The sequence below is a fragment of the Myotis lucifugus genome, unplaced genomic scaffold (assembly GCF_000147115.1).
Source record: "Myotis lucifugus unplaced genomic scaffold, Myoluc2.0 scaffold_88, whole genome shotgun sequence".
Classification (NCBI taxonomy): Eukaryota; Metazoa; Chordata; class Mammalia; order Chiroptera; family Vespertilionidae; genus Myotis; species Myotis lucifugus.
In genome coordinates this window covers 2,897,612-2,922,101 of record NW_005871136.1, presented here as the reverse complement: position 1 = coordinate 2,922,101, position 24,490 = coordinate 2,897,612, and the positions used below count along the sequence as shown (strand labels likewise).

Below are 24,490 nucleotides of genomic sequence, written 5' to 3'. Positions count from 1 at the left end.
AACGGCCCCTGTGAGGCTGAGACAGCCCCTGTGAGGCTGAGACGGCCCCTGTGAGGCTGCGCCGGCCCCTGGGAAGCCAAGAAAAATACCACATGATCTCACTCATTTATGGATAATAAAGACCATTATAAACTGATGAACAAAAATAGATACAGAGGCAGAGCAGCATTGAACAGACTGTCAAACTACAGTGGGAAGCCTGGGGAGGGTTGGGGGGGGGGTAAGAGATCAACGGAAGGACTTGTATGCATGCATATAAGAATAACCAATGGACACAAGACACTGGGGGGTAGGGGAGGCCGGGGGAATGTCAAGGGGGCGGGGTGGAAAGGAGACATATGTAATACTCTTTGTAATACTTTAAGAAATAAAACAAAATTAAATTAAAAAGAAAAGAAAAGAAAACCAGGATGTTAGATAAAATCACCCAGAGAGTAGGGAAGAGAGAGAAGAGGTCCAAGGCTGAGCCCTTGGGCACATCTCTACTACCATTTCATGTAGCGTTTACTTCTTCACAGTCCCTTTTGGTATTATCTATATTTTTACAATGTGTCATTTTTTTTCAAAAAAACATATAACTCTTTGAAAGAGAAAAAAAATGGGTAAAATAGTCCCTATCAGGAAACCATCAGGAACAAAGCACCAGAAAAGACAAGCGTGCCCTTTAACCACAACCCAACATGATGCATGCTGCTCATCCATTGGAAGGCAGCCCAGTGGGAACACAGAGGACGGAACAGACTTCCCTTGTGGCTTCATGCCTGCACTAAGCACACGTTTGGTGCCTGAGGACAAGGCTATCCTTTATAAAGTTACCACAGACAATTTTATCAATGGCTAAAATAAGTCACTTCCCATATGAGGTGATTTGAGAGGCATTAGGGAGAAATCCCTCTGGCCTTAAAACAGACCATGACCACCTTGTGGAAGCTTAATCCACCTTCGGTGATAATAATGATGATGATAAAAAGCAAAATTTGATTACATCTGTGATGGGCCAGGCATTGCATTTAAATCCCTTGTACGTGTTAGCTCATTTAATCATCTCGACAAGCTTATGAGATTTGTTAATAACTATTAACAATTATTATCTCTCTTCTATTGTTAACAACTTAGAAGGGTCATCTGACGGTTACCAGAAGTCAAACTCTGTTAGGAAAAGTATGTGGGCGGAGAAAAGGTACAAATTTCACCTGATTTACAATCCTGACAGCTACCCCGAGAGCCACATTCATAAGTAGAAAAAAAAAATCTTCCAGTGCACAATAAAAACCTCAGCTTTAAATCAATCCTCCCTTCTTGAAAGTACTCACCTTGATGGTTGCCTTGGATTTATATGGCACATTATAGTTCTTAGCAATTTCTATCAGATACTGTTCCACTAAAACCTGGGGTAGACTGTTCACATTTAATTTATACATTACCTGCAAAATAAAGAACATAACAAGAGTTGGTCACACACACACACACACACACACACCCTTACAAAATAAGAAACAAAAAAAGTGTAGGTGATTTTTCACCTCTGCATCATTGCTCTTCATCTTTCTGGTCACTGTTATTTAAGATGTATGATTTTAAAAAGAAATATAACTTAATGCCCTGGCCGATGTGGCTCAATTGGCTAGAGCATCTTCCCATGCAAAGAAGAGTCTAGGGTTTGATTCCTGGTCAGGGAGTGTACCCAGGTTGTGGGTTCAATCCCCTTAGGAGCGCATATGGGAAGCAACTGGTAGATGTTTCTCTCTCACATCTCTCTCCCTCTCCCTTCCTCCTTCTCTATAATCATTGAAAACCATATCCTCGGGTGAGGATTTTTAAAAAAAAGATATATAATTTAGCAACAACAAGGAGGGGCCCTCCTTATAAGACAGCCCTTTCCTGGGGTGAAGGAACCTCAAACCAAGTAGAATAAGAGAAAAAAATAGACATAAAAATATTGTGAATCAAGAATTCTGATTTTATGACAAGTATTTGAATTATGTCAGAGGTAATATTCACCATACACAACAACAAGTACAGCAAGATATTAAGGAATCAGAATGGATACCCTGAGTGATGAGAATGTCCAACAGCCTGAAACAACTACTTCAGCCAGATGCCTGTGTCCAGCTGAATGTCAGTCCTGAATTATGTAAGATGTTCAAAATTTGAAACTTCAAAGTTTCAATAACTTCTTTTGTATTATTAGGCCAATTACATTTAGGAAAATGAATGTTTTCTTAATAAAGAATCAGCCCAGGTGGTATGGCTCAGTGGTTGAGCATCGACCTATGAACTAGGAAGTCACAGGTTCAATTCCTGGTCAGGGCACATGCCCAGATTTCAGGGCTCGATCCCCTCAGGGGGCGTGCAGGAGGCAGCCGATCAATGATTCTCTCTCATCATTGATGTTTCTATCTCTCTCCTCCCTTCTCTGAAGTCAATAAAAATATATTTTAAAAAATAAAGAATCATCTCAGTTTTATTGACTCTAGTTTTTGTTTTGTTTTTCATCCTCACCCGAGGAGGGAGGATATCTTTTCCATTGATTTTTAGAGAGAGTGGAAGGAAAGGGGAAGGAGGGAAGAGAGCGAGAAACATTGAAGTGAGAGAGACACATCGATTATTTGCCTCCCGCACGCTCCCTGGGGATTGAACATGCAACTGAGGTACGTGCCCTTAACTGGGAATTGAACCCGAGATACTTTGGTATGCAGGTTGACACTCTGACCACTGAGTCAAACTGGCCAGGGCTACTCTAATTTTTTTTAATTGAGGTAACATTGGTTACTAACATTATATAAGTTTCAGGTGTAGAACATTATAAATCAACTAGAAGCCCAGTGCATGAAATTTGTGCAGGGGGAGTGAGGAGGGGGTCCCTCAGCCCGGCCTGCACCCTCTCCAATCTGGGACCCCTCAGGGTATGTCCGACTGCCAGTTTAGGCCCCAGGGATCGGGCCTAAATGGGCAGACGGACATACCTCTCGCAATCTGGGACCGCTGGCTCCTAACCCCTCTGCCTGCCTGCCTAATCGCCCTTAACTGCCTCTGCCTGCCTGCCTGATCACCCCTACCTTGGCCCCTGCTGGCCTGATCACCCCTACCTTGCCCCCCTGCCAGCCTGATCCCCCCTACCTTCCCCCCTTGCCGGCCTGATCACCCCTAACTGCCTCTGCCTTGGCCCCCAGCCTAAGCCGCAGTCTGGCCTCCCTCTGCTGGAGGCAACCTGGCTGATCAGGGGAAGGCGCCACCCCCATCACCCCACTGCTGCTGCCACTGGTGGCCACCATGGCTGCCTGAGCCTCAGGCAGCCACTGCGGCTTTGTCCTGAAGGACATCCGGATGGTCATCCGGAAGACGTCCATCCTAATTAGCAATTAACCTTTTATTAGTATAGATATCTGTATACACTATATACAGTGATGGCGAACCTATGACACGCGTGTCAGAGGTGACACGCGAACTCATTTTTTTGGTTGATTTTTCTTTGTTAAATGGCATTTAAATATATAAAATACATATCAAAAATATAAATCTTTGTTTTACTATGGTTGCAAAGATCAAAAAATTTCTATATGTGACACGGCACCAGAGTTAAGTTAGGGTTTTTCAAAATGCTGACACGCCAAGCTCAAAAGGTTCACCATCACTGCACTATAAGGTGCTGACCACCAAAAATCTAGTTCCTATCTGTCACCATATATTTGACCCCCTTTAAAAGATCTGAGTCCCCCCCAAAATAATTCTGAGTTCCCTAATCCAAGAGCTTTATCCAAGTTCCTCTGCCTCCAATGCAAAAATTACTTCTATTATTCTTTCACTCTGCACAGAATTGTGTGTTCTGAGTTTGCTCAGCTTTTCCCAGACTTCTTGGTTTAGAAAAATGTGCCTCTGGAAGTGGTACTACCCGAGAGCTGACAGTTCCAATCTCAGTGGTTCGACACAGTTGACCATACTCTTGGCTGTACTTTGCACACAGCTGATCAGATACCTGCAGCAAACCATCACCAAGAAAGAAAGAAAGGCAAAATGCGTCAAGTTATGGCAGATTTGCTTTCGATAAAGAACAACCGAAAGAGCAAAAACCACTTGCATGTTACCTCCCTGGAACGATGTTCTTTTAGCATCAAACAGCAATAACAAAATAAGCACTTTGCGTCCTAGCCGGTTTGGATAGAGCATCAGCCTGCGGACCAAAGGGTCCCGAGTTCGATTTCGGTTAAGGGTGCAGGAGGCAACCAATCGATGTATTTCTCTCACATAATATTTCTCTCTGTCTTTCCCTCTCTCTGAAAATCAATGAAAAAAATACCCTCGGGTGAGGATTTAAAAAAATAATAAAGGCAAATAAGCACTTTGCTTTGTTTTTAAGTATCTGATAAACCTCTAATTCTAAACACCATATAAATTATGACACCCTTTCCCCCATAAAAGAAACTTAATTTCAAGTTTTATTTTTTTAGGCAAGGTTCCCCCCCCCTACATTGTCATTAAAAACAGTATTTATTTTTCACTTAAAGACTAACGGAAAAATACTTTTGGAGGGGGTTATTCTTTAAGAGAGGATAGGATTCCCCAAGTCTAAATGAGTAACATTAGTGATACTCTCACTTACAATCACGGCACATGTAGTTAAAACTCATCAAACTTACTATTTTCAGCTCAGGCACCTCTGACTGGAGTCGAGGAGCTGCCCAGATTAGTGTAGACACAGATTCAGCCAGACCAGAATCCAGGTCCCTAAGCAAAGCACAAAATCATGAAGCTCGGAGCTTTCTGCTTCCCTCTTTCACTGCTTCAAAGGTAGTCCGTGGACAAAGTTCAAAATATAATGTTATAATAAAATTTTTAAGCTGAAATTAGAATATGGACTTCTATGTACATATATGTATGTAAAAGTATATAACACACAGACTTGCGTTTATACACACATACATACATTTAAGTATACATATATAAACTGAAAGGAAATATACCAAAATCAAATCCTCATTCCAGATTTGGTGATCATGGATTCTTTTTGGCTGTATTTTCCAACTTTTCTAACTACAAGTTTATATTATATTTTTACAGCTTGGCGGGGGAGGGAGGAAGGACATCTATTTGGTTTATTTTTAAATGGCTCTTTGGACTGACATATTCTTCTCAAGCAGAGACAAAGTCCCAAAAAGTTAGAGCCATAGGGGGCAGGGATGCCTTATCACTCCTTTGAGCCTGAGAAACAATGCCAGTTCAATAGGTCTCACTTTGTGGCCTGGATCAAGCTAAACCGGGCCAGCAGCAGGTTACAATACAGCTCCAGGAGCTCCATGGCCTCCACGAGGTAGTCTTCCCGTATAATGTGCTCCACTCGGATCCGAGCTCGTTCATCTTTCCCAGCAGCCAGATGGTCAGCGACCTCCTTCCTTGCTTTCTGGGCCTGCTCGGCTGCAGCATAAAGCACACACATAGAAAAATGGATGTGTTTCAGATAAATGCTAAGCTGCTGTTACACCCATCCTAATATCAACAAACATTTATTGTGTGTCCAGTTATAGTTTGTGTTACAAATAGAACCCTGGAAGGTCAAGATTATTACCTCCTTTAAAAAAAAGAATCAATTTAGCCCGGCTGTTGTGGCTCAGTGGTTGAGCTTTCATGGTTGGATTCCCGGTCAGGGCACATGCCCGGGTTGCGGGCTCGATCCCCGGTGGGAGGCGTGCCAGGAAACAGCCGATCAATGATTCTCTCTCATCATTGATGTTTCTATCTCTCTCTCCTTCTCCCTTTCTCTCTGGAGTCAATAAAAATATTTTTTTTAAAGAAATCAATTTAGATAAGACAGGGTTAATTTGCTTTATTTATCTCAAATCACTCAGGTACTTCTTGTTTAAATTTCTTCATTTGTAAGAAGAGTATAAAACTTATCTGGATAATAATATGCATCACTGGATTATCAGGATCAAATAAAAGAATATGTGAGCATGCATTTTAAAATTCACAAGTTCTGTGGATGTCATCAATGTCATCTTCATTGTTCATGGTAACAAAAGGGGAACCACTGGATTTGGCTAAATTTCATTTATTTGGGGTACTTTCCTTAGGCCCCTATTACCTACATAATGCCCAAACACCCGCTGCCAAGATTTGGCTAAGTAACGCCCAAAAATCAATTTGAAACTTTGAGCAACTACTACCTCTCTACCAATAAATTATACAGGGTGTTCCAAAAAAGGTATATACACTTTGACAGCTGATAGCTCAATTTTGAAATGAAATGTATTTTAATAAACACAGTCTTTATACTTACTCAATACATTTTTTGGGACACCCTAGATTTCTGGGGGCACTCAGAAAACTGCATTTATGTACAATACTTATTTCACTGGAATCCTCCTCATAATCAGAGATCATCAGTTTTTCTATTTATCGAGGGGTTAACCACTCATGTGACCCAGTGGAATGAGGAGAGAGCAAAAGGCAACAGAAAATACTAGTCAGTTGGACTTAAAGATAGAAGATTAAAAAAAAAAAAAGACGATAACACGTATTACCTCTATGCATGAGTGTAATGCTACTTGAGCTGTCACTTGATGGAAGAAATGGCTTGGGTGGTGGTGGTGGTCGGGGGGGTGATATTTGAAAAAGGATAAGGAATCCTTTCCAGAAAAAATGTGCCTGGGAGTTCAAACTTCATAGCTACTGCACATTTGAAAAAGTTTGACTAGATAAAGTTCTCTGCCTCGGTGGAGAGAAGTCCAGGAATCGGGATATTGTTTTACATTTTAAACCTTTGGAAACATATTTTAAAAATTAAACTTTTTTTTCCAGAGGCATGGATGCATAGAACAGACTGACAGATCTCAGAGGGGAGGGGAGGGAAGAGATTAACCAAAGAACATACATGCATAGCCCACGGACACAGGCAATATTGTGGTGAAGACCTGGGGAGGGGGAGAGACTGGCTAAAGGGGGAGGGAGGGGGGACATCTGTAATACTGTCAACAATAAATTTTAAAAATGTAAACTTTTCATTTTGAGATCATTGTAGAGTCACTTGAAGTTTGTAAGAAGTAATACAGAGAGACCCCGGGTACACTTGACTGAGTTTTCCCCAGTGATAACATCTTGCAAAACCAAGACAGCAATATTGATACAGTCAAGATACAGAGCTGACACTGGAAATTTTTAAATGATTTGATCACTGTAATAATCATTCCCACATTCACCCCAGTCAGAAACATTATTTTAATTCCAAAGTTGGTGTTTCCCTTTCTCCTAAGCTACAAGGGCCCTTCCTTTGCCTCTGTAACATGCTTCCTGAGTCCATTTCTTCTACACTTCTACAGCTCACTTCTACCTCTGTGACTTTCTAAATAAACTTTCTCTTACAGTTTTAAAACAAATAAATTCCAAAGTTGGTTAGTAAGGTCTTAGGAGGTATATCAGCCGGCGCACTGGAGTTGAGGGGAGATTGCACAGTGATCAGAGAGGCAGCTGGCTGGCCTGCCTGGAGTATTACTCACTTTTCTTTCTTTCCAGGAGTTTTAGGCGATTGACAACCAGTTGCAAGTTGACCCGAAGGCGATCAGCTTTGAAGACAGAGCCGAACATGATTTCACCACAAGGCACAGCAACTCTGAGCAAGTTTCCCAGAGAAAGAGAGAGTTTATCAGTGTCATGGGAGCTCCAGTTTCTCAACATCCACTTTATTCATTCAACAAGCCCCATGGAATGAATTCCAAACTGTTCAGTAATGGCCTGGCGGCACTTGCTTCTCCACGGACCCATTCCACACACATGACTCTTGCCATTCAAATAGGGGTTACGTTTCCTCCAATTTATTCCAGTCGTCAGTGTTTTTGCTGAAACTTTTGAGAGTTCTGCAGGAAGTTTCTGACAAACATGAAAGTCTTTGGCAAGTGTCTAAGGAAGCAGACAATAAAGTGTGATTCCCCTCCCCACAGGACATATTACTCACTTATGGAGAAATTGTAAGTCCTCCTTCTAAATAAAATATTAATGAATTTGAAAGGGAAATCCCCATAGGAAGAGATCACATAGCATTAAAAGCACATGGGAATGAGGACATAGAATTTTTCAGAGAAGTAGATAAAACACAAGCTTAAAACATGGCACGTTTCCATATTTGGACATCCAATGCCAGGCACCAACATGTTCCTAGGGAAAGCTAAAATCTGCTCAGTATCTCAATAATTTCAATACATGCTTGAGGCTAGTTGTTGTCTTCTGCCACTGGCATGCAACGTGGAATCTCCTTTCCTAACATGACACCTGTACATGCTGAAGCACACAAGCAGGAAGATGCGACAGTAGGAAAAATGCCACCTCCTCCCCTTGGTATGACACACATGGTTTCCCAAGTTACAAGTACTTCTCTCTGGTTTGATCCCTTAACGTCAAAAAACAAAAAACAAAACACCAAAAATAAAACCAAACTGGGATAATGGTCTGAGCTTTCCATGCCTGTGGTACAGGTCTAGAAAAACCACAAAGAGGAAACAGGCAACACGGAGAGCTGGTTTGAAACTCCTGCCTGCTCAGGGAGCAGAACCAGCCCGGCAGGGTTTTGTCGTTATTTTCCTACCAACAGGGTAGCGTAGGCTCTCCCATCGCACAAATTCAATCTGCACACATCGCAGGAATTCAATATGAACCTAGGGGAAGCGAAGAGGTGGAAAAAAACATTGCAGTTTAATTCTCCAGTCCCCAGATATCCCAAATACCTTCAAAAATCTCCTTTCAGTTCATCAGTTCTTTAAACTCTGTGGGGGGAAGAAAAAAAAAACTTGGTGAAATAAAACAGAAAGACTCTCAGATGAGATTGAGAACAGATAGCAAACAGGTTAACTAGGTAAGAGAACATAAATGAGGAAATGGGAGCAAAGGAATTAGCAAGGAAGGTCTCCCGGTGTGGGGTATCTTTGTGAGATTTCATTCAACAACTATCTATTGAGCCAGTTACAGTGTCTAAGACCCCAGGTTTACTTAATAGAAATAACTTACATAAGAATTATCCAGATATCAGAGAATAATACAGATTTTTTAGAGAGATAAGGTAACTTTTGGTTATTTGGTTATTTCAGTGTCTTAAGTCTAAAAACTATGTTAGTTTACTTATCACTACTATTCCTGTTAAACGGACACGATGGAGCTTCCTACCATCAATATGTACGACCAAAGACATCAGGATTGCTTGGAGTAAAGATTTCTAAAACAGGAGACAGCAGAGAGATGACCCACCCTTTTGCGACTGCAGCACCAAACCAGGAAATCAACCTGTGTTTCACCAATCAGAACATCCTGTTTTTTTAACCAGACATGCCTTTGCACCACGTAATTGTAATTAATGGCTGGTAGTCAAAAACATTTTTTTTTTTGCTTGCATCTACCTGTGTCTGCTCTTTCAACTTGTCTGAAAAACAGACCTCGGAGTGTGTTTCTTGATCTGGGAAAAATGAGCTACCCTTGAATACACCTGGATGGTTCAAGGAGGTCTGTTTTATAATCTTAATGCCAGTTTAGTGAGCTAAGCAATGAACCTAGAAACCAGAATGCCAGCTAGTGCTAAAACGGAATCACTGAGTGACCACAGGACTTCCTTCTTGGCCAAACTGAGAGAGATGACTATCATGAGTAATATTAATATTCATGAAGCAAAGCCCTCTGATTTAGATGGCTACACATCAGTAGCTTCACTATTTTTTACCCACGGGTTCAAGGGGTGTGTGCGTGTGTGTGTGTGTGTGTGTGTGTGTGGGTGTGGGTGTGTTTGTGTGTGCAGTTCAATAATTTTGATGATTCTTTGTCCCCATCAAGGTGAGAAAATATTGAAATTGAGATCTAAGGATTCCCTTGAAAGAATCTTAGAGGTCATACACTTTATTTGTATTTCTTTATTTTTATTTTAACTTATTTTAATATTTGTAAGGTAATATTTTCATTAAAAATCCAAACAATAACATAAGTTCCTTTTGTTTCTTTCGGCCACCATCCAATTCCACTTTCCTCTCCCAAAATAACCAACATTAGCTAGTTGTTACACATCCTTCCACTCTTTCTATACAGATACCTATGCAACTATAATGTTATGTCTTTTAACATTAAATACATGATATTGCACTGTACATGTTTGCCTATTTTTTTAACTTAAAATTTTTAGAGCTCTTCTATTTACATTTTACTCCCACCCCTTCATTTAATTTGAGCTTCTCATTTTGCAGAAGTGCAAACCCAAGTCAAGTAGTAAAATGACTTTCCAAAGGCCAGATAGGAACTAGTAGGGACCAGGGCACAGTCAGTACTTTTTAAATCAGCCAAAAAGCAATGATTATTTATTGAACAAAGTTTGCAGAAACTGCAAGGGGAAAAATCCACTCAGAATCCAATGTCTCTCCAACAGGTAAACGTATTTTTTTCTCAGTTTAGTTTGTTTTTTTCTGTATGCAGAACTACTTTTTTTTTTTCATAGATGTATTGTAACCGAAGCACAAATTCAAATGGTGTCCATTTTATTTCAGTTAAGTTAATCAGAAGTTCATGTTACTATGAAGTTGACTAGCAGTTAATTGGCAATGAAGGCTGACCTAACATTGCATCACATAGTCAAGCGGCTCCCCATTGTACTAAACCCCTTCCTCTCATTTCTCACAAACCTCCCACTGCTTGTTTCACTTTCCCCCTAGATCCCCTCAGAGAGGTTTCTGAATTCTTTTTTTCTTAATATAATTTTATTGATTTCAGAGAGGAAGGGAGAGGGAGAGAGAGATAGAAATATCAATGATGAGAGAGAATCATTGATGGTGCCACCTCCTGCACGCTTCCTACTGGGGATTGAGCCTGCAACCCGGGCATGTGCCCTTGACCAGAAAGGAACCCAGGACCCTTCAGTCCGCAGGCCCACGCTCTATCTATCCACTAGGGCCCTTTCTGAATTCTTAAAGAGCTCCCATCTCCACCCTGGGTCTCCAGGGGGATGTCTTTATTCTCCTGGGCCTGGTGGCCTCCGGGGTTTCAGAAATCAGGCTCAGGCCCTAGCTGGTTTGGCTCAGTGGGTCCCGGGTTCGATTCCGGCCAAGGGCACAAGCAGGGGTTGCTGGCTCCATCCCCAGTGGGCGGGCTGCAGGAGGCAGCCGATCAATGATTCTCTCTCATCACTGATGTTTATCTCTCTCTCCTTCTCCCTTCCTCTCTGAAATCAATAAAAATATATTTAAAGAAAGAAAGAAAGAAAAGGAAAGGTAAGAAAAGAAAAGAAATCAGGCCCAGAAAGCCCGGGATCGCCAATGGCCACACCCCAGGGTTCAGCTCAGGAACCCCTAGAATTTCCTGGAGTAGCAAGACTGCGGGGTCATTGTGGGGTCAAGCTGAGGGGTCGGCCCAGCCCTGTTCACGTGACCCCGCCCCCTGGGGAAGATTTCATTTTCCCATCCGAGCGGGCGCCGGAGGTGACAGGCAGATGGCCAGCCCCCTCCCGTCTGGGGTTGGGGGGGCAGTGGGGGGGGCGGACTCCGGGGCGTCACTCTCGGGCCCAGCTGTGACGCCATCTCCGCGCGCCTGGGGCGGGACGCGCTTACGTCATCTCCGGGCGCCCGACGGGGGGGGGCGCTGGGTGTGGGGCGGCTCCGGGGCCGGGGATGGCGGCGGCCGCGGTGGCGGCGGCTCCGGCACGAGCGGGTGGAGCCCGGAGAGCGCCGTGAGATGGGCCGGTGAGTGTCGCCGGGAGCGAGGGCCCCGCGCCGGCCCCGCGGAGGCCAAGCGGGCCTGGGCTCGGGGCTCCGGAGGAAGCGGCCCCCGGAGCCCGCCGCCCCGTCGAACCGCGGACCGAGGCGGCGAAAGAGGCCGCGCTCGGACCCCCGCGCACTCCCCGCGGACGCTGCCCGGGGGGCGGCCTCGGGCCACGGCCACCCCGCGGCTGTGGTCCCTCTGGCCGGGGTGTCCCGAGTCCTCGGGGCAGGAAGGGGCCCCCAAACAAGGAAGCATCACCTGCGGGCCCTCGCCCCTGCCCCTCTGCTTGAAGGGACGACCCCTCCCCCCCAAACGCCGAATTCCCCATCCGGGCCCCCACCCTTTTTGGAGCAAGGGTTGGGGCGTCCCAGGAAGCCGTGCCCCCTGGGATCTTCCAAGCCCCTCTCCTCCTGGCGGGCGCACCTCTCGCCCCCCGCGAAGGCTGGTCCCTGGCAGGGTTCAGCCTCTCGGTTCCTGGGTTCTGCTGGCAGCGTTGGCAGCCTCTCCGGAGCAGCCCCCCTCCCCCGTTAGCGGGGCGGCAGGCTGCGTCTTCCCCTTGGGAAACCCCCCCGGGAGCCCCTCCCGAGGCCGAGGTTTCCGATTCCGAAATGGGTTTGGCGCGGCGGGCACCCGGTACCCAGGCTGGGCCCTTTGTTGTCATTCCCGCAGACCCTTTGCCTCTTGCAGCCCTTTCAGGAGCTTGTGTTTGGCTAACCCCGCAGTGACCTGGAGGCAGGTTATTTTCTTGAGTGTTTTAGTTGCAGGGAGCCAGGCTCATGCCTAGGGTTGAAGGTGTGACCCCAGTGTTTGGCCGGGCATGAGGGAGAAAGCTGACGGCTTTTCCTTTACTGGAACTGCCCAGCAAAGGAGGGATGCACGACTTGTGCCCCTGGTGTAATTCGTGTTTGTGGGACTAAGAATTTGTCTTTCCAGCTTGGTGTCTCCTCTCCTCATCTTCTTGTGTGTATGGATGTATATATGTGTGTGTGTGTATATATACATATCCCCACTGGGCCAATCTTAAGAGAAATGTTGCCTTCAGCTTGGTTCTGTAGGACTTGGGCGGGATAATGGGTAGTTTCTGAGCCCTGGTCAGTACTGCTTTCTGTGTTTTCAGGGATGAAGGCTCTGTGCTTCAGCACTTGATGTTTCTGGCATGTGTGGATTCAGATTTTGAGTTTGGCAGGAGTTTGTTTTCCCACGGTTAGCTGCATGAGGAGCAAGGCAATGTTTTTCATTTTTGTCCTACCTGATTCAGCACTTGTACAGAGTTGTCACTCAGGAAATTTTACACACACACACGGGAGACCTTTCTTTTTTTTTTTTTTTAATCCTGAAAATCTGTTAGTAAGGCTTCCCCTTGAGTAACTCCCCCTTGACCTCTTTTTCTGCCCCAGAAACATAAATAATTGTTCTTTTCTCTCTAGTGCCGCTTTTCTCATTTAAATAACCTCCACAACCGTGTTTTCATCAGTCGGAGTAAAAGTGAAATCTGTGAAGTTGATTTTTCCTGCTTCCCGTTGTTCACTTGGGAACAATGTTGAGTCTTCCACTTGTATTTGTGCATTTACCTGAGATTGGGATTGGAAGTAAATTTAACCTTTGGGGAAGAGGTACAGGTAGAGAACGAAGGATCTAATGTTAAGGCAAACAGTGAGATTTGACATGGGAAGTTTTTTCCAGGGATGTCTTCCTACAGATACATGTGCTGTTGCCGCTAGAGAAGAGTACTAGGCAAGGATTCATGGAGTTTAATGTCTTTGTGGCTTTTGAATTACTTTTCTTGATGCTCCTGGGAGGGGTCAGAGGTGAGGCTCCTTCTTACTTTATCCCTATGTCTGTTTTCTAGGCTCCCACACCAGCGGGGCGAACACTGCTTCTTACTACAGCTGCTCAGAAGCTCAGGTATTACAGGAGCTTTGGATACCTTTTTGCAAAAAAAAAAAAATATATATATATATATATATGTATATATATCTGGGATTCAACAGTGGAAAACAGAACAGACTGTAATATAGAAATCTCTTTTCAGATCTAAAGCACTGGAGCCTGATTGGAAGAAATAGGTGACAAAGTTCATATGCATTGAAGTGTTCAGACCAAAAAGATACTTTATGACAATGGACAAAAGCATGTATGAAAGGTGACAACAAGAGAAAGGGGAGAAAGAACTTTCTTACCAATCATACAGACCTAAGATAGTAACAAACAGGCATATTTGGAGAAATGGAATCAGAATTTTAGGAAGCGGTGCCTAGAGCAGACCTTCAGTGGAAAAGGAGCCATTGACAAAAGAAAACACAAAAAGAAAAAGGAAAGGGAATGAATGAAGAAGGCAAATTGCAGGTGGTCAATGAGAAGAAAAGAAGTCTTGCCAGACTAGGGAACACGAAGTCTATGTGAGGTCAGACGAGTTTTGTTGCTCTTTGGGGAGGAGGAAAAACAAATAAATGGTAGAACACTATTACAATCACTCTCCCCACAGAGTCCAAGTTTGAATGTGGTTATTTCCTGGAACAAAGAAGATACTAATGTTCATAACAGGTTTAGGGAGCAAGGTTTAAAAAAAGAAAGACACAAGCAGACCTGAGTACTTATTTACACCTGGGTTCTTGAAATGGTGGTGATATGAGGCAAAAGAGAATGAGAGTTTAATCAGGCCTGAGGTGGTGGACTGGGAATAGGTGAGATCATAATCCAAATGAGGCTGGCAAAAGGAAGTGAGGATGAGGTCATATGTTCAGGAAAGAAGATAGCACAGTAGTCTTTGGTGGCAAAAGGAGAAATTTAGGAGGAAAGAGCCAGCAGCAAAGACCATGTGTTCAATTCCCTCTTAGGGAAGAATGCTGAGAATAGTCAAGGTCCCCATCAGAGGCACAACTAATCATGAAGCTGTTGGTCTCTGGGTTTGTTGAATGCTTGTCCTTGTAGCTCTGTGGTTTTATGACTGTTTCTTTCATGTCCTAGGCTGAATGAGTAAGGAGGGTAGCATCCTTGTCTGGCCCTCTCTCATACCTCCTTTTTTCCAAAGTCCCTTTTGTTACATCTTCCTGCGTGGGCACATTCCTGCTGTTTCCTTTGATTTGGTTCACCCCTAGGTTACTTTTCTTTGCCTCTGATTTGTTCCCTAGCAGATGTGGGCGCCCCAGCCAGCAGCAGAGAGGGTTCAGGGGAGCCACAGAGAAGCCCCTTCTGATGCCCCAAGGAGCAAGCCGACCCCTTCCAGGCTCCAGGAACATCACAAAGCAATATGAAACCTGTTCATGAAAGGAGTCAGGAATGCCTTCCACCAAAGAAACGAGACCTCCCCGTGACCAGCGAGGATATGGGGAGAACTACCAGCTGCTCAACTAACCACACACCCTCCAGTGATGCCTCTGAGTGGTCCCGAGGGGTGGTGGTGGCAGGGCAGAGCCAGGCAGGAGCCAGAGTCAGCCTGGGGGGTGATGGGGCTGAGGCCATCACTGGCCTGACGGTGGACCAGTATGGCATGCTGTATAAGGTGGCTGTGCCACCTGCCACCTTCTCCCCAACTGGCCTCCCATCTGTGGTGAACATGAGCCCTTTGCCCCCCACATTTAATGTAGCCTCTTCACTGATTCAACACCCAGGAATCCCCTATCCCCCAATCCACTATGCTCAGCTCCCCTCCACCTCTCTGCAATTTATTGGGTCTCCTTATAGCCTTCCCTATGCTGTGCCACCTAACTTCCTACCGAGTCCCCTCCTTTCCCCTTCTGCCAACCTTGCCACTTCCCACCTTCCACACTTCGTGCCATATGCCTCGCTCCTGGCAGAAGGAACCACTCCTCCCCCCCAGGCTTCATCCCCGGCTCACTCATTCAACAAAACCCCCTCTGCCACCTCCCCACCTGGGCAGTTGCCACATCACTCCAGTACTCAGCCACTGGACCTCGCTCCAGGCCGGATGCCCATTTATTATCAGATGTCCAGGCTACCTGCTGGGTACACCTTGCATGAAGCCCTTCCAACTGGTGCCAGCCCAGCTCTTACCCCTCAGGAGGGCCAGTCTGCTCTGGAAGCAGCCCCTGCCAATGGACAGAGACAGCGAGAGAGAAATTTAGTAAGACGGGAAAGCGAAGCCCTCGACTCCCCCAACAACAAGGGCGACGGCCAGGGACCGGTGCCAGTGGTAGAATGTGTGGTGGATGGACAGTTGTTTTCAGGTTCTCAGACTGCACGGGTAGAGGTGGCGGTGCCAGCACACCGAGGGACCCCCGACACCGACCTCGAGGTCCAGCGGGTGGTTGGCGCTCTAGCTTCTCAGGACTATCGTGTGGTGGCAGCTCAGAGGAAGGATGAGCCTAGCCCCCTCAACCTGTCCCATCATACCCCTGACCATCAGGGTGAGGGGCGAGGGGCAGCCAGGAACCCAGCAGAGATGGCCGAGAAAAACCAGGCCCGGGGGTTCTGCCCTCAGTCCCATCAGGAACCGGTGAAACATAGACCTTTACCCAAAGCAATGGTTGTAGCCAATGGCAACCTGGTGCCCACTGGAACCGATGCAGGCCTGCTGCCCATGGGCTCGGAGATCCTGATGGCATCAAGTTCGGACACGCAGGCCAGAGCCATCTTCACAGACAAGGAGCCAACGCCACCCCCCATTACCTCTTCCCATTTGCCCTCCCATTTCATGAAAGGCGCCATCATCCAGCTGGCTACAGGGGAGCTGAAGCGGGTGGAGGACCTCCAGACCCAGGATTTTGTGCGCAGTGCCGAAGTGAGCGGGGGGCTGAAGATTGACTCTAGCACAGTCGTGGACATTCAGGAGAGCCAGTGGCCTGGATTTGTCATGCTGCATTTCGTGGTTGGTGAGCAGCAGAGCAAAGTGAGCATCGAAGTGCCCCCCGAGCACCCTTTTTTTGTCTATGGTCAGGGTTGGTCCTCTTGCAGCCCTGGGCGGACTGCACAGCTCTTCTCTCTGCCCTGCCATCGGCTACAGGTGGGAGATGTCTGCATCTCTATCAGTTTACAGAGCTTGAACAGTAATTCAGTTTCTCAGGCCAGCTGTGCTCCCCCAGGCCAGCTGGGTACCCCCCGAGAAAGGCCTGAGAGGACAGTCTTGGGACCCAGAGAGCAATGTGACAGTGAGGGGAAGAGCCAGCCGTCGGGCGAGGGCTCCCGAATGGTAGAGCCCCCGCAGCCAGAGCCTGGTGCTCAGGCCTGCTGGCCAGCTCCGAGCTTCCAAAGATACAGCATGCAAGGGGAGGAGGCACGGGCTGCGATGCTCCGTCCCTCTTTCATTCCACAGGAGGTAAAGCTGTCCATCGAAGGGCGTTCCAATGCAGGAAAATGAACCTCTCTCCCTGACCAGACTGGGGCTCTACCCCAGAGCTGGGCCTCACCGTGAGCAGGCAGAGGATTTGCACATGTCGAGCAGGGAATGGCTCTCTTGGCAGTGAGATTGGGGGCGGGAGGTGAGGGGAGAGGAGGCATGAAGGCAGCCTCCCAAGGCAGGGTCTGTTGCTCATTACCCTGTGGCATCCTTTAGGACATCCCCAGAGGATACTGTGATGGGGAGCAGCAGGCCTGGGCCAAGGAAGTAAGGGGGTGCATGCAGAATAAGAAACATTCCAAATATCAGGGCCTCCCTGTTCTTTCCTCCCCATTCCTAGCTCCTGAAAGGGGAAAGTCAGGTTTGGGGGGCAGGTGGCAGAGGGAGGGAGCAAAGAAAGAGCCAAAAATGATGATACACAGCTTATAGTAGCAGTTCAACTGTCTGAAGTTTTTTTTCCTTTTTTGTGGTGGGAGGGCAGGAGGCCCCATGGTTGGAATAAGGGGGTTCCCACCCAGAACTCTTCTTTTGAGAGCTGTGCACTTTAAAGGGTAATTTTGTTACACAGATGTCTATGGCTGGTTTGTGGGGGAGGAGTACTCATCTGCGGGACTCTGGTTGATCCTGCTTCAGCCCTTTTCCATTTCTCTTCACCATTCCTTCCACAAGCTTCTAGCGCCAGGAGAGAGAAGTAATGCTTTGGCGGGGACCCAGTCAGGGGACTTTGGGAGAAAGACCTTATGGCCAGACTGACCGGGCTCTAGGCAGGTTTTTTGGAAAGGTAGCTGACCTAACAAAGCTCCTCCTACCCAGCATGCCAGACCTGCTACAAAATTGTACTGAATCTAGTTGGTAATGGTAACTTCTGAAAGAACCAGTGGACCCTTTTCCCCAGGCCCTGCACCCCTCCTCTGTCTGTGTTGTGCCTAAGTGCCTGCGTGGCTCCCACCCTTCTGCTGCCCTAACCCCTCTGCATGGTTTCTTGACCTGGGCCTAATTTGTAGCTGCACTGCCTTTCCCCTTCTGCAAAACTGGTTTTGTTTACTTTGACCAAGACCTCTAGTTTTTGGTGTGTAGGGGTCTCTTTGGTTTCCCCTTCAATTATATTCTCTGTTTTTAAAAACTCAGAAAGAATCATGTCCCCTCTGCAGCAGAACAGCTTGGTGGAGAAACAAGAAGAGAACTGTGCCCTGGGTCAGGGCAAATACACCTGGCAGGGCAGTTTTTACACAGCTCCTCCCATTTTAATTCCACTTCCTCTCCTCGCTGTCCCCTGTTACAGCCAGCTCTAAGGTTCTGGGATAGTCTCGATGACGTTCAATACCTGAAGTCACCTAGATTTCATTTTGTGGTGGGGTATTCCTCTGCAAAGAGTATTTTCAATCTTAGTTGCATTTGCCCCTCTGTGTCTTAAGCCCACATTTTTTTTTACAACTTTTAGCAGCAGCTCAGGCTGTGGGATTCTACTGGGTATTGAGAATTAGGCTCCCCCACCAGCTTTCAGGTGAGTGGGTGGGTTTTTTGTTTGTATTTCAGGGGTCTTTAGACTCTTGAAGCAACTCAGGGTATTGTCCACCTAGCTCTCTGGTGAGGCTTCTCCCAGGGTACGATCCTGGCATTTCCTTTAGAAATGTCTTCGGATGGGTCAAGGCCTGGCCTGTCATCAGGAGTCTCAAACCTCTGAGGTCTGATCTCTGCTCTGTCAAAGGCTTTAGGCAAGTCTTGTGACCTCTCACTCTTTCACTTCCTCCCCAGCTGCCAAATGGGGATAAATAATCTTACCTACCTCCTGGGGGGAGGGGGAGTTCTGAGAATGGAGTCATTCTTAGTGTTCAGGTGCTAAAGGTTGTTCTCCTGGGGGAACAAAGTGGCTGAAACTGGCTTGTTTTTTACAAGCCCTACACTCCACTCTTTTATTCCTTGAGAGCAGTTACCTGGTCAGTCGCCTTTTGGAGGCTCATCCAAAGGAAGCTGCTGACCTGACCGCAAGTACTTAAGTCTCTGGTTCACTCAGAACCAAACACCAACCTTGTCTGGTGAACACTCAACCTTGTACTCATTTGGGTTCATGCCCTTTCCCTTCTCTGTTCCCCCATTCTCTCTGAATGCTGCTTTCTTTGGTTTATTTCCTACCGTGGGGGCCTCTGGGGCTGAGTCTTGAGGAATCTTCTCAGAGGATGGCCCTTGGAGAAGGTCTTCTCTCTGGCTGTTCCAGGAGCAACTCATCCCTAGGGATTATTGTTTGCACGGGTTTCTCAGAAACAGCCTTCCTATAGGAAGGCTCATCCACTGAATATAGTGACGTGCACATGGTAGACACTCAAGAAATGTCCATCAGGGACACCAACTGAGCTTCCTTCTCATGGGAGCAAATCTATATCTAACCAGATACCTGCCAAGTAGTTTAAATCAAATAACCCTCCTCTACCCAGCCCGGTAACTTCCACTTCATCCTGGAAAGAGAAAACCTTGTGCACCTTGACAAGTTGGGCGCTGCCCTTTCTGCTGCTGTTCCTCTTCTGTCTCTTGCTGGGAAAGCAATGCCAGCAGCTCCCCTGATACTGTGCCGTGAGCATGTAATTAATATATTAATACTTGATTTTGCCGAGCTGCAGAGGTGTCTTTTGTAAAATATGGTCTCCCAGAAAAAGAAGCTCTGTGCTGTAATTCTTGGTCAGAGCTGTGGCATTCCCTTTGCCTTTTCTCTCTGGTTCAGTCTTCCAGGCACGAGGAGTAAGAGTAACTTATAGCATGTCCATTCTTCCTTATAGGAATTTCATAAGTTTGCAAGAGATCTAAGTGGTTTTGAGAGAGTGAGCATTTTAGTGGGAAGCTGTCAGCTTTTGGGGGAATAGGCAATTGAAGAAGGCCAGAGCCGGTCCCTTGTCAGGGGTAGGACATTCCCAGAGCTTAGGGATAGAAAGGAGGACTGCTAACTTTGACACAAAGTGGAAATGACTATACCACTTTGAAAGGAGGGGAACCAGGTCAAGGATGGGTATTGCCATCACCATTCCTATCAAGATTAGTGTACATGGCAGTGGGAGGGGCCTATGTGGGGAAGCAGAGCCTGAGAGTTCAGAGCTGAGCACTCGTATCTATGCGGAGGGGCCCCAGTGGATCTGGACTTACCCTTCTACACTCTTGGTCCCAGTTAATCATTATGCCAAGGGCTTTGGTCTGTGCTGCTTTGCCACTGCTGCTGTCTGCTCATTGTCCTGCCTGCTGCCCTTTATAGCTCTGTCCTTCCATGTCTCTGGCCATATACATGAAATCCAGGCATCCTTTCAATTCTCACCTGTGCAAGTGTTACTTTATAGCAAAGTCTCGGTGACTAGGAATAGTATGACTTGCTGCTGGCGGGCTGGTGAATCCAAAGGGATGTGGCTTTAGTGCTTATCAGAAGCCCTTTGGCTCCAAATATCTGAGTGTCTTGAGGGAGAAACAAGCAGGTCCTACAAGTGGGTGTTTTCTGTGTATTAATTTCTCTCCTTTGTGGTATCTTCTATTTTTAAAAATGAATGATGGGGAACCAGGTTAGGACCTGTGCCAGCATCCCAGGGAGGTTCACCTGGCTCCAGTTCATCTGGTCTGGGGTTGGGAAAGGGTTTGAAGTTTGAAATAGCCCCGCTCAGTGAGGTTTAGTTTTATTTTCACTCATAGGAGATGCACAGGTTGGTGGTATGATTGAAATTTGCAACAGGCAGGCATATTGAAGAGTTGAGTGATCACACTGGAGATGAGGGTGGACATGGATTCACTGGGAAAGGGCCTGGGTCCATTGGAGTAAAGATAACCTGATTAATTGGCCATGGGGGATTAGGTCAGTCTTAAAAGCAAAGTAAATAGGGCAGAGGCCAAGTTTTAGGGAGGCTTCTTGGCCTCCTAGGGCTAAGTTTACTAAACCACATTGAAGCTACAATACTTTCCAGATGGGAAAAAGTGTACACTACAGTTGAAGAGCTGAACTGTGCTAAGTTGGATGTTGACCAGGAACCTATTAGCCCTTTGCTGGGAAGCCTTCGCCCTTCAAGCTTCCCTGGAGTAGGGAAGGCCTTCCACATTATGCAATAATAAAACAAGCACCTGGGTCTCTGCAGCTGTCAGTGGCTCTTTCAACTCTAGGATCATTCTTTGGACCAGAAGCCTGGTCTGGGCCTAAGATAACACTGGCCCTCAAGATGCTAGCGTTGACTGCACTCTCTCCTTACCTGCAGACTATGCACAGTGCCTGGGGCGGAAGGAAGAGAGGTGGTGTGGTTTGCCCTGCTGAACCTCCCCAGCAGGAACAGTAGTAATAAATGCACTTTTCACACTAAAGTTTCTTTAATAGTTCTGTTAAGCCTAGATTCTCCCTCTGTAGATTGCAAACTCAAAAGTCTGTGTGGTCCCAAAGCCATTCTAACTGCAAATGCTCAGCAGTGAAGGTGGCCTCAAATTGGGTTCCTGTCTGCAGTGTGTGTGGCAGAAGCCCATGTGCCTTTACCTATTGTCAAACTTGCAAGCATTTATTTCTGTCATGGGGACTGAGGTTCATCAGAGAGAGAGAGCACGAGTGTGAGCTGATGACACAGTGGTTTTACACCCACTCCCTGGACAGGGAGTTTGCACGTAGTTGTGAGCTGAGTGGTTAGTGCATTGCTGGTATTGCTGAAGGCAGAGTTCATCCCTCATTTGTTTGATACTCACATTTGAGAGAATCTTGTGTTGGGGGGAAAACCGACTGTTCTCGTGGCAAACTTGAAGTATTAAAAATAAGGCTGTCCCCTACAACCTTCCTAGTCAAATACAGGATCCCTGTAGCCAAAATTATATGTTCCAGCTGCAGAGAGCAAACTGCTCTCAGCTTGCACAGCACCTTAGGGGAGGGAAGAATATATGAATATGGAATGGGGTGGAGAAAGGATGGGAATGTCATTCAATTGGCTTTAGGGTCCCAAGGAATAGAGAAGGTCGGCACTGGGGAGGTCTGGGTGGATCTGATTGGTGTAGGAGTTCCCTGTAGATAAATTACTGACCCCCAACTACCATCCCCAGTATGTAATGGCTAAATTAATATGTAATCAACTGCATTGTATCTAAAGCCTTAGAACTAGTCAGGTGCTCCCCCCACCCATACCATTTCTTACCCTCTAATCCTACCTGATCTTTAACAAAGCATTAATAATTCTAAGGATAATCTCTATTTTGTTGTGCTTTTTTGTAACTGTTTTAAATAAATCAATTTGTACTGTATATTTGTACTTTTGTGAGATCCTTTTTGCTGTTTTACCATTTTAAGTCTCTGTACTTGGCTACACACAGATTGTATTTTTATTGTTAATGCTCTTCTTATGGATACCTGCATTTAACTTGTGGACTATGTAAACACAATATATATCAATATCTATATATCTATATATCTATCTATATAAACTACTAGCTTTTCCTTTTGGTGTTTGCGCCTTTTTCCTATCCTAGCATTAGATGATGGCCATTGGGTGGGGGATAGAAACCCTTCGTGGGAGAGCTTGTAATAGAGAGCAAGAGGTGCCCATTTTCATGTGGTGGACTCCGGGCAGATTATGTGAGCTGGTGCTGAAGCATGGCCTGCACATTTTGTTGCTGTGTATGTCAGAGACCCAGAAGTCTACTTATAGACTTAGATACTTCCACAGTTGGTCAAAAGAACCTGTAAAAGTCTCTCCTCAGGAATACTGCCAGAAATTGCTGGAATAAGTCAGTTGCAATGATAGTTACTGCTTCTTAGAAAGCTTGCCACGGTAGAGGTGAAACACTGGGATACAAGATAGTGACTCAGATACACTTATTGAGTATTTACTATGTGCCACAAACTATCCTAAGTGCATTATATATTAATAATCATTTATTGCTAGTATTGTTATTTCCAATTTATGGGTGGGGAAACCAAGAAAGAGGTCAAATAACTTACCTGAAGTTACATAGTTATTAAATAGCAGTGCAGAATTTTAAATCCAGGCATCTAACTCTTGAGTCTATTATAGTTCTGAAAATTAAATGAAATAATCCATGTGAAATGCTCAGAATAATCTTTGACACATAGTGAATACACAACCATTTTGAAGGATCCCAAGTAGGCCTTCAATAAGGAGCTCTGAGAAAAAGGCATTTGGTTCAATTACTTTCTTTTAAATGTCCAGTACGTCATACTAAGCTTATTGAAATTCTTGTACTTTTCAGAACAGAAATATTTCAACCTGCCTGGAAAGACAACCCTAGTTCGGTGGTTGCGGGTGTTGGGTCACTTAACACGATTGAATAGCCTTGAACCTATGGAGGTCAGAGAAGCGTCCAAGTTTCCTTGTGATAATATTGGAAGAGGTCCACATTCCTGGCATAGTTATTTTTCTGGCTACAAGTTAACTAGGGCACTTCCTTCTGGACCTCAAGATCTATAATTATCTAAACTGTACACAACCTTTGTTGCAGGCTAAGGAAAGTTCTGTGCTTGTTTTGTACCATCACAGAAGCTTTTTAGAAATGACCTCAGCTCTTGTCTCCTCCATGATTTGGCAACCATACCAACTGCCAGAGTGGTCACTTTGCTCTGGCCCTGACCCACTATTGACTTGAGTTCTCATATCACCTTAATTCTGCATTATCCTACAATGGCTCTGGGAAATGATTAAAATGATGAATTACCTCTTCTCTCAAACATGAGTTTCTTGGTGCTATGGACCTTAATATTGCAGCTATTTATATTAACATATTCCTAAGTGCTGCTGTCTGCTCTCTGGGATGGGATTTTAAAAGTTTGACAAACTGGCTCAGTTGGTTGGGTGTCATCCATGCACCGAGAGGTCACCAGTTCCATTCCCAGTCAGGGCACATGCCTGAATTGTGGGCTTGATTCCCCAGCAGTGGGCATGCAGGAGACAGCTGATCAATATTTCTCTCTCTCTCTCTCCCTAAAAATAAATAAAAAGATATTGAGGAAAAAAGTTTGACAAACTGAATTCTGCTGGGAAAAGTAGCCAGCACCTAGTCTAAATACCATATTCTCTTTAGAAAATGCCAGTTATGCCCCCTACTAGTGGGTGCCACAGAGTTTTGCCACAACAGCCACCTCCTACACACACACATACTCTAAGCCCTGCCCACCGTGGGCCTGGGGCCTGAGGCCATTGCTGCATACCGAACCCAATTTGCTCTATGTAAATTCACAGAGAAGCATGAATGGATAACAATAGAAAATTATATTGGAACAGTGGGATTAGCAATTTTGCACAGAAAGTTTTGGAGATGTTTACTATAGTCTGCCTGAAATTGGGACAAAATTGAACAAGTTGCTTTGGAAAGTGTGAAAGCTGCTAGTGAACTCTATTCTCCTCTATAAGGAGAAATAACTGAAATTGATGAAGCTCTTGCAGAAAATCCAGGACCTGTCAACAGATCTTGTTATGAAGATGATTGGCTGATCAAGATGACACTCAGTAACACTTCAGAACTACATGAACTGTG

The 24,490-nt window shown here is 45.6% G+C and overlaps 2 protein-coding genes across 12 annotated transcripts in view; one reads left to right on the top strand and one right to left on the bottom strand.

Moving 5' to 3' along the window:
- LOC102442877 (IST1 homolog) overlaps positions 1-9,730 on the bottom strand; it is a 14,322-nt gene extending 4,592 nt beyond the window's left edge. For 4 of the 8 annotated variants that reach the window (XM_023756032.1, XM_023756038.1, XM_023756039.1 and 1 more), the window contains exons 1-5: positions 7,491-8,705; positions 5,232-5,412; positions 4,638-4,725; positions 3,893-3,976; positions 1,314-1,424 (exon numbers count right to left, since the gene is read on the bottom strand). In XM_023756032.1, coding sequence (XP_023611800.1) covers positions 1,314-1,424; positions 3,893-3,976; positions 4,638-4,725; positions 5,232-5,412; positions 7,491-7,668 — 642 coding nt within the window. In that variant the 5' untranslated portion in view covers positions 7,669-8,705. The other 4 variants (XM_023756035.1, XM_023756034.1, XM_023756033.1 and 1 more) reach the window with 4 other exon arrangements.
- A 3,963-nt stretch (positions 9,731-13,693) lies between these two features.
- ATXN1L (ataxin 1 like) lies at positions 13,694-22,436 on the top strand. 4 transcript variants are annotated; one of them, XM_006091188.3, is made up of 2 exons: positions 13,694-13,855; positions 14,847-22,436. In XM_006091188.3, the coding sequence occupies exon 2, from the start codon at positions 14,963-14,965 to the stop codon at positions 17,027-17,029; it is 2,067 nt and encodes a 688-aa protein (XP_006091250.1). In that variant the 5' UTR covers positions 13,694-13,855; positions 14,847-14,962; the 3' UTR covers positions 17,030-22,436. The 4 variants fall into 4 exon arrangements, with proteins under 4 accessions (XP_006091250.1, XP_006091249.1, XP_006091248.1 ...); XM_006091187.3 differs by having other exon boundaries at positions 14,844-22,436; XM_006091186.3 differs by having other exon boundaries at positions 13,694-14,116.
- The last annotated feature ends 2,054 nt before the right edge of the window (positions 22,437-24,490 follow it).